Source organism: Pyxicephalus adspersus, chromosome 10 (assembly GCF_032062135.1).
Source record: "Pyxicephalus adspersus chromosome 10, UCB_Pads_2.0, whole genome shotgun sequence".
Taxonomy (NCBI): Eukaryota; Metazoa; Chordata; class Amphibia; order Anura; family Pyxicephalidae; genus Pyxicephalus; species Pyxicephalus adspersus.
The window spans coordinates 22350859-22361331 of record NC_092867.1 but is presented as its reverse complement, the minus strand read 5'-3'; the positions used below and the strand labels follow the sequence as shown (position 1 = coordinate 22361331).

Below are 10473 nucleotides of genomic sequence, written 5' to 3'. Positions count from 1 at the left end.
TATAAAGTAACACTACATCAGGGAAAATGTAGTTCAAATAATATCACACAGTTTAAGTGTACTCCCATTGTTGCAATTTTTTTGAAAACACTTTAATAGAAAACTGTTTTTCATGTTTTCTGGTCTGGGTTCCCAGAAACAAGTCATTTCACAGAAATAAGATAACCTTTATTAACTACGGAGAGGTCAATGACTGAAAGTTTTTGGATGATAACAATAAATCCCGATCCTTATTAATCAATAGAAGCTGCTCTGACTCACATGTGTTGATTTTTCTCATTAACTTTTTCCCTGTGTCGAAAAACCTTTTGTGTTTCAACCCTCTGTGATCATCGTGGACTTTGTTAACTTTTAAAAATTTTAAAAATCAATCATGCAGAACAAACAACCTGATATTATTTCCAAATTTCATTTTTATTCCACAGGTTTTAACCACAAAAAAATTAAATATTTTTTCATTAGGAAAAGTATATGTACAAGTCATATAAACAACCTGAGGTATACAATCACAGATCATGTACAAAACATATAAATTACATATATACAATATAAAAACAGTAAACTTTCAGGGAAAATATATTTGGTATTTCGGTCAACTTACATTCAAAACTGTGTTTTTTTTGGCAATTTGGACAAGAATAAACAGATATATACACACACATATATATGTACATATACCAGTGCATAGAAAATAACACACCACTGGTCAGATTCCATAAAGAATGCTAATTGTTAAGGCAGTAACTTATAGTAGCCAATCAGAATTCACCTTGTTTTGGTATGATCTCTGATTGGGCACTGTAGGATGCTGTGATTAGGCACTGATATTTAAGAAACAGCATGTATGTTTTTTACAATAGTAGACATTAATTTCCAGTTTTTGTACGATTTTACTACAGGATGTCAATTTTACATCAGATCTCAAAAGTTAACCTTTCCTTGAGCATGCACCTAGGTCAAAGGAATATTTCTCTTCCATCCAAAGACCACCAACCCCTTACACTACCTAAATCATACAAAAGGAAATGTAGTTACTTTAGCTCCTTTGTGTATGATTGGACATTTTAAGGTGTTTGATAGGCACTGTCGCCAGCGTCCCACCAATGTTTTGCATTGTAGTGCATTGGAAATAAAAAAACTCCAGCATATTGTATTTTTGGCACTTGACTTGCATATTGACATCAAATTCAGTCAATAAAGTATCTAAAAATGCAAAATAGGTAAATTGAATTGTGTTTTTATTACCCTGACTATATAACTGTAATGCAACACAAAAGGCACATAAATGCAGTCTGCAACAATACATATATATTTTTGGAAGAACATAGCCTAACACAAGCTTAAGCTGAAAGCAGTTATATCTGACATGAAATATCTAAACTTGTTGTTGCATGTTAACTTTAAAAATTGTGGTTAGTTGTTCTGCTTTGGAAAATAGTCTTTTTTCCAGCTGCAGAGAAGTCAGATCTAGAGATTGTTTTTCTCTATTTCAAAAGTTCAACATTAGAAAAATAGGATTTGTGAAAAGCAATATTCGGTATAAATTGAGTCATAATTCAATACAACATTTGTTTATCAAACACGTCAAGTATCGGTTTACATATAAGAGCTGATGTGCTAACGTATTATAACATGCTTCACTATTGCATGGTGCAATATAGTATATGTTAAAAACAATTAAATTATAACTTTTGAACAGTTTATGAAATCCAGTGGAAAGGCTTCAAGTCTATTTATGTATTTATTTTAAGTCTTTTATCAATATGTATAGGCACTTATACCGCAAGACATGTATTATTACTAATGCCATGAATGTACAGCACGACTTTTGACCATTACATGACAAACCTCTATTTACATTGTAGCTAAGGCACTGTACACCAAACTCTACCCTTGTCCTTACCCCATAATGACGGGGAGAAGAATCCAGCTCCTGTTAAAGTGCAAGCTGAGTTTAAAGGTCCTTGGTGGGATAAGTATCAGTGGGTACATTTGTAATAGCCTTTGTCCCCTTCGATGTCAACTTCTTCATCGGAATCATCTGATATATCCGACTCCAGGTTTTCTTGCGAAGTAGGTGAAGGAGAACATTGGGAACCATCTATAGAAGAGTCCTTATTTTTCTGCTCGATACTCAAACAGTTCTCTTGACCCTCCTCGCAGTCATTTTCTAGACTTTCGGTTTCTTGTTTTTTATTTCCCTGGGGGTTCTCCTAAAATAGAAATTTCAGTTAGCATTTTAATGAACTGCAGCCTCCGCGGCCTGAAACTCTACATACTGTGTTATGATAGTAAGTTTCAAAAGAAGCAGTACATTGTTGTTATGCTAGGCCCAATTCATTATCATAAGGGTGTAACTTATTTACAACTGTCATGGTCGATTGCACTGTTATTTAAAAACCTTATTGGAATAGATTATGCTTATATGCACTCCTTTGTCTAGGCCCTATATGCTGCATTAAACTGCCAGCACAGGGGTGGAACCTTTCTCAGAAGTCATATGGTCCTCCCCTGGAGCTACCAGGATTGCACAGGGGACAAATATTTTCAGAGCTTTAAAAAATCTCAGGCATCTGGTTTGATTGTTTTATGCATTGCTGTCTATCTGATTCTTAGAATTAACCCAGCCCTCTGCCAGCTCAACATAAATATCACAAGCTCTCCAAAAGCCATATCAACATTCACTATCTGGAGAACAGCCCTGGAACATACATAAAAAAACGGGTCATGGCAGTTCCCATATTTTTGTCATGAAAAAATAGGGGAAGGCAGTTCAGTATTGCAATGACTATTCGTATATTTCTCACTCAAGCACTGAACTCCTGTAATCAATAGACAACCGCTGTGATGATGTATGTAGCTTAGTGAATGAAGTGAAGCTCTGCTGACTTTATTCATCCAACCATGAACAAGCAGAAATCAAGTTTTTTTTTCCCCCTTACACAAAATTGGGTAATCTTTGCAAAGTGGCTTTTCACTTACCTCCACCTCATTCACCAAGTCAAAATTTACATAGCTAACTGAACATGTTCTACTCCTTTAGTAAATCAGTAATCTACTGTAACGAAGCATTTTATTATCCTGCTCATTCAATTTCAGGCATCTAGAAGGTTCAGGCTGTCACGGTCCCTGTGGTATGTTTGGCATTTTATATTATGACCACCTGTAGCATATAATATGCCACTAAAACAAGCTAGGTATCATGTAAATGTAAAATCTATAACAGGAGAACATGTGGCATCTTTACAAGTGGGCAATAGCTCTCAACACTCTAGTGCTGTCCCCTACCTCCTCTCTGATCTATGCCAGTAGTCTTCTTCATGTGTGGGACACTCTCTCCTTCTACACATTTCCATCCAACTCAGCCAGTCATTTGTATGCCCCCTCTAGAGGGTTCATCATCATGCAGGGTGGGCTCACAGTACCCATGACTAAATGGCACGCATGCTATGATTTGAGCGCCACCCAGGGCTGGAAGGATGCCCACCACTGCCAGGAAAAGAAATGCTGGTGACATTATTTGACCTAGTAGAAGTCTTGTAGGAAAAGGGTATTTGTGGGGGGAATTTGAGGGTGCAGGTATGAGAGACAAGGGGTTCAATGTGTGAAATTGCCCTATATTAGAGTCTGGAAGGGCTAGATCCTATTTCTGTCTTGGTCCCTATTGCAGATTTTCTTTCACTTCCTGCATACTAAATCCATTGTCAGCAGCTGGAAATGTGCAAAGAAAACTCTTGGAGCCTGGAATATCTGAAAAAAACAACAAAGTTCAAAACCTTCTCCACTCCATAAAAAAACATTTTTTGGCCTGACATTGACTTTAAGGTCTCAAAGGTATACTGAATCTGAAAGTGTCAGATAGCTACAGGAAATTCAGTTTGGTTTATGCCAGTCTGCAGATGGAAACATGTACATGGTGCTTTCATTCCAGCTTCACAGTTTGACCAGGCTCTCAAAAACCTCAAAAAGTCTCCTTTTCGAGTGTAAAGTAACTTTTGTAACCTCATGTAGTAACTTTAGACAACTATATAACCACATAACCATAATGACTACATCCTCATGTCACACAACTAAGAACAATAGTCACTCCTGAATTTGTCTTATAAAATCAAATAAGTATATACTTAGTAAATAAACTCATGAATGTTTCTAATCCTGGTATTGTTTCTGCAGAAATATTTCAACACTGCACCTTATGAGGATATGCATCATATAGGAGTGAATAGGGAAATAGTTTTAATTGTAAAGAGGAACAGAGCTTCAAAAATTGAACTTTTAGTTTAAGTTCATGATTTGAAAAATATTAAAGCCCAGGGCTGTCCAGCTCCAGTCCGTATGGGTACATATGGGACAGGCTTCTCTCCATATGACCATTCATATCTGATTCTATGGCCCCGATTTATTAAAGCTCTCCAAGGCTGGAGAGAATACACTTTAATCAGTAAGGCTTGGTGATGCAGAAAACCTGGAATGGATTTCCTAAACGTCATTAGTTATTTGTTAGCAAATGTTTTCAACTCTGGACCAGATCCATTCCAAGTTTTCTGGATTACCCAGCTTCGCTGATGAAAGTGTATTCTCTCCAGCCTTGGAGAACTTTAATAAATCAGATCCTATGAAATTAACTGCTCTTTATTAGAGTTATTACCTGTTAAATAGTATGTGTTCAATAATATTAGGGATCACATTGCTCACATATAGGATTTTTAAATTGAAATGTGCAGATTTGATAAGCATTATCTTTAGGACCCTTTAGATTTAGACTTGCTGGCCCTCTGCCCTAATTGCAAGTGCTATTTGTCATGCTCTGCTAAGATTAATGGAAATATATGTGTTCTATATATAAAGTGAATCTCATATTATTTCTCAACAACAAAACAAAACAAAATTTTCTAGTTCCATGGGTTTCAATGGCAGTAATTGATGCTGCACCAAAGAATGTTTCAGTGAATGTCTGAATCACCGCTTTATAAATAGACCTCTATATGAGTACTAAAGATATAGCTATATTATTATTATTATTATTATTAATAAATAGTATTTATATAGGGGTGCCTATAGGCAAAGAGGTACCATGGTCCAGAGTGGGTAACAACCATGTAATGGAAGGATTTTTTGGCAACTTAATGTCAGTTTGGGGATACTGTTACTGTTTGGGGATAATAAATATATGATATGTTCGAGAATATTTTATGTAATGATTGTATGGCGGCACTGTCAGGTCATGCTGGCACTTCTAGTTCTACATCACCTGAAGATCAGCACTCAATCTTGTCTAGACTTTCAACAGACATACACAACATATATGAGTGTGAATGTGTCAAGTTTAACACCTACTTTGCTATATGTGAGAAATGTACAAACTTAACCTATTGGTCTGCATGAAGCTTGTGAAAACACAGAATAGTCATTAACAGGATTACTGTAGCTGCAGCCTAAAAAATGAGCAGCATATGGTCTGACATAACAATTAGCAAGTGTTTTAATAGCCTCTATGGGAGAATAGTAGCCTGAGCCATCTATCTGCTCCTGTTTAGAAGCTTTTAGCATTACTTCTACCTGAACAGGTCTCCTATTCACTCACAGCCCTGTTTGCTTTTCTAATCAAGTTGAAGAGTTTACACAGCCACCCAAATGACTTGGGCATACAACTGGGAAAGGCTGATCACATTAAATGATAAGTCAATTGCAACCACCATAGAAACCAATGTATTCACTTTACCTGTTTGAGCCGCCTCCATTTGGCTCTGCGGTTCTGGAACCAGGTCTTCACCTGCAGAGGAGAGAGAAGAGATTGGAATCAGCACAGAAATGGAGCAATACGCATTTTAATTGAATGTATTCATGCTTCAGGACCCAGTCCCCCCCTCCGGTGTGCTAGTGAGGGACCGAGATGCCAGTGGATTTAAAAATGCAACAGACTATTCACTTGGTGCATGATTAGATGATTGAAATGAACACAGATTCACCCTGTTCACTAAGCTTAATGAATATTCACCTTGCAAAATAGATAGATTTTTCCTCCTTAAGTAAATCAACAATTGAAGGTAAAAATATTGTGTTATACAACAAAAATTGTTATACAACAATACAAAATTGTGTTATACAACAATGACACAGATCTATTAAATCTGTTAAAAACTAACCTTTATAAACTAGATCAGTGTGCTAATAAGAAGAGAAGAGGACATGGGCAGGGAGCATCCTGATTGGTTAGGTATTAAATATACCTCATTCATTATCTATTATTATTTTATTATATTATTGTTATCAATTCCTCTCCCAGAGATACAACAGAATGTTTGAGGGAATTGAGCAGAATTCCTCTCTGTTGTCACTGGAAGAGCTTCAATTTCCTATCACTCAAAACACGACAAAAAGAAATAGGTGAAAATAGCTAGTAGGAAGACAGACATCACTATAAACCTGACAAAGGTTTATATTCTGAAATAGTAAAAACTGGGCTATACATTTATAGCCAAGTCAGCAGATTTATGCAAGCATTCATGGTATGAACATCCCAGGGTAAGAGGTGGGGGTTGCGGCAGGTGAACTGGATTTCAGAAAACACTGATTCTGACAGTGACTTCACCCCTGGTCTCCATTTTTACCTGTCTCTCGCTAAGTTGCAGCATCTTGGCCAACCTTTTCCTCTCTGGTGGTGACAAGTATTTCTGTGACTCAAACTTTTTTTCCAGCTCTATGGTTTGGTCATTGGAAAACCTGACCTGACCCCCTTTTCTCTTGTGCAGAGGTCTCTGGATGAAGGGGCTCCATAGAAGAGGTTTACCTGCAAAATAATACAAAAAGAACATTAGGAACCTTATCTGCAAATAAATGAAGTTCAGCAAGTTCAGATGAATTCCTTCTCAGGAAATCATCTTGCTCATGCTGTAAAATTCTGTTAAATAAAAATGTAAAATAAGTTAAGAAGGTAAATGTAGCAGGAGTAAATAGGAGCCAGGCCTTCAAATAAAACTAAGATCACTGATAGTGCTATGTATTATTCATGTCAATCATCCAGGGAGCCTTCAGGGCTATTTAACATTTTTTATTTATTCCCAGCAGTCTTTACCAATAAGCAGTTTAGAGTACAGGATAAATGATTAAATAAAAAAAAATAATGTTCCCCCAGTTAAATTAATAAATGATATTGAACCTAATATTTTATCCACTATATATATATATATATATATATATATAATAAAAATATGGTCTGGATATAAATATGAATAAAAGAGCGTTTTAGGTAAATCTACAAAGTTGTAATGAGGTAGACATTGAAGGAAATGAAATACTGCTTACTTCAGCTAAGAAAGAATTTTGTTTTATAAGGAAATAGTGAAAATCATATCTGACAAATAAGCAATCAATGTGCATTTGTGGCTGTGTGCACAGTGCAGGGCTTGTATACCGCTCCAGCTATGAAGGCGCTATAAAAATAGAAGTGTACATCGATCTGTAAAATATGTTCAATGGGCTGAAAAAATGATATTTTTAAAAGCATTTGTACATATATTGTATTATATATTTACATTTATTTATAAATATATTATTTTTTAATAATATTTAATACAATATTTATGTAAAAACACAAAGTTCCATGTATAGTAATCCTGCAATAGTTCATAGATTACACCTGCATGGAATCTGAGCTCTCTCATATTTCTGATTTTCTAGATTACTATTAATATCAGAAATACCATTGTTCTAGGCTGGTGAAGGAAAATGCCTGGACACCTGGAGGATTCTCAGGAACCCCTATTTTTGTAGTCTGCTTAAATATAAAGTATATAATATCACCATTACATTGTGGTAACAGTGGTATTAAATAGCAGTACATCTACCAGCAGACCAACTGCTGTCATGTGTACATTACTATAAAAAAGGAATACAGTGTATCATTGTCAACATGTAAAAGAATAAATACATTTAGATATAATATATATATATATATATATATATATATTTATTTTAGATGAAGGGTATCTTTGTGTCCATATAGACAGAAATGATTTTAGTCTGTCATTTGCAATCCCTATTTAATGTACAGCGCTGCGTAATATGTTGGCGCTATATAAATCCTGTTTAATAATAATAATAACCTGAAAACATTTAATTATAAAACACACACATAAAATGTGTATTTACTATGCAATAATCCACCAATAAAATAATCAAATCACAAATCATTTTCCTAAATGTATCCTTTCACCTGAAAGGATCTGGTTTTTAATGTGCATATGGCTCTTCATAATCTAATTAAGTAAACAATATGAACGTTTTCCCAGTGACCATTCCCCACACTCAATAGTAGTATATATACACAAAACTTTCCTTATAAACACCAAGATAAATGTTATGATAAACGAGCATTTTAGGTATTTACATTAGATGTATTACATTAGTATTTTTACATTAAATTAGTATTAGTATTTACATTAGACTTAAATAAAAGTTTTTTGCCATATTGATGGAAGTGATTGAACCCCCCCCACCTTCATTAACCGAATATTTCAGATGCGATAATTACTGGTATCATTACCAAGAACAACAACATGCTTAACCATTTCCTATCTTGTTCAGTTGAAAATCTAAAGGTGTGATTGTCCTCTGGGGAGTCAAATTGGGGTAAAGAAAAGACTGCTAGAAGAAGCAACGGGCGCCCATATTAACAGACACATTTCTGCAGAACAATAAAAATAATCGTGGATTCTGATTGGCTGCTAGAATTCTGCAAGTATACAAAGTTTATTATTAGGCAGAACTCTGCAAGTGTAAAAAGTTTATTATTATCAAAACTCTGCAAGTGTAAAAAAAATAGTATTAGGCAGAGTTCTGCAAATGTAAAGGAAGGAAGTTTCTTAATGTATATATATATATATATATATGTGTGTGTGTGTGTGTGTGTGTGTGTGAAATTCTTAGCTCATCCCTATCCATTCTCTGAGTATTTGCTGGCTATATATGTGTCCCTGGTGTGGTTGCTTTGGGTGATTGCACATTCTGTAACCTCTGGCCCGACAATTGCGGTTGAGCTGTGTTGTGAAAGGCTTTGCTTGCGTCAGTTGGAGCTGTGTAAGAAAACAGCCCTTTAGAAAAATAGGAAGCAACTGGTTATTTTAGCCACTGTACTGTCTCATCCCACACAGAGGAAATGAACAATATCACAAAAACGGATCCTGGCTATCAGAAGCCGAGTGTTTCCTGAATTTGTCTGTATTGAGGATGTCGATAAAATAATCAACAGTGTGCACGAATTCCGAGGAAGAGGCAGCCAGGAAAACACTTAACAGCTTCTGAGGCCAGATTTACTCCTATCAAGAGCTCAAGGTTTCCTGTATGAACGGAAAGGGGTCGGCCTGCACCTCTCCGACTGGCCCAGACTAATGAGCATGGCCAAGGCATTGCTTGTTCAGCTTCATCCCTGGGGAGCAGTAACAGGAACCAGAGACATCCCTACAAAGCTGTCCTATCACAGCCATAAACTGACAAACTGATATACTTTATACAAATATATATATATAATCCACCTAACTATAGGAGATAAAACTACCTCCCAGGACAGTCTCTGCTGCCTTTCATAGTTTGTCCCTGGAAATCCATCTGCCCTACTTTCAGTACTAACAGCAGAAACTAAAAAACTCTTTTCAATTCTTTGTATGCATTCTAGGAGCTTTAAGCGCACCTGTCAGATGTGAATGAATGTCACCGACATACCGAATCATAGGAAGTGAGAATCATTACTACTGTATGAGCTGTTTACTGTGTTAGTAAATAAAGTGTACCTGTGATCACTATAAATACCCGGGGGATTATAACATAAAACACAAGAATAAGCATTCAGAGTGATCACAGAATTACTAGCATTGACTTTGTAGAATGAACATAAAATCCGCAAATAGAATAACCGGTATTATTAAATCTAGCCCAATATATATTATTTTATTTCTCTATATATCATTTGATCTAATAAACTACTTATAAAGTAAATAAGAAATAAATGTATCCTTTTAGTGGCCATTGAAGATCCGAATACACAAAAGCTGAGCTCTAAAGGCTCCTACAAAGTTCTTAGTGAATGAAGTGAAGTTGTGATCATCCAGTCCTGTACAAAGCAAGATTCACTAATTTCCTGCACATCATTTACATGATTGGATGTGTAAAATTTTCTTCAATCAGAAATTTCTACAATTTTAGTGAATATATAAAATCATGTATAATATAGGGATTATAAGTATAGGGACTGCAGTGACATCCGCTTTCTAAGGGTTACTGTATATTGCAGCAGCCTAAGCAGCCAACAAGTCTATTGTAGGGCCAGATATGTGCTATGGAACAGATCAGAGACTGTATATTGTATCATTTCCAGATTATCCTTTATATACATTGTATATAGCCTAGCCCTCATCTATACATTGTATCATTACCTAATCCCCATCTATATACATTGTAGCAGTGTACAATCCCTAT

At 35.6% G+C, this 10473-nt stretch overlaps 1 protein-coding gene across 1 annotated transcript in view; it reads right to left on the bottom strand.

Annotated features, from left to right (window-relative positions):
* Positions 1-395: 395 nt before the first annotated feature.
* HHEX (hematopoietically expressed homeobox) overlaps positions 396-10473 on the bottom strand; it is an 11742-nt gene continuing 1664 nt past the window's right edge. Inside the window, exons 2-4 of the mRNA XM_072423855.1 lie at positions 6612-6790; positions 5723-5773; positions 396-2213 (exon numbers count right to left, since the gene is read on the bottom strand). Coding sequence (XP_072279956.1) covers positions 1980-2213; positions 5723-5773; positions 6612-6790 — 464 coding nt within the window. The 3' untranslated portion in view covers positions 396-1979. The remainder of the gene's footprint in view (positions 2214-5722; positions 5774-6611; positions 6791-10473) is intronic.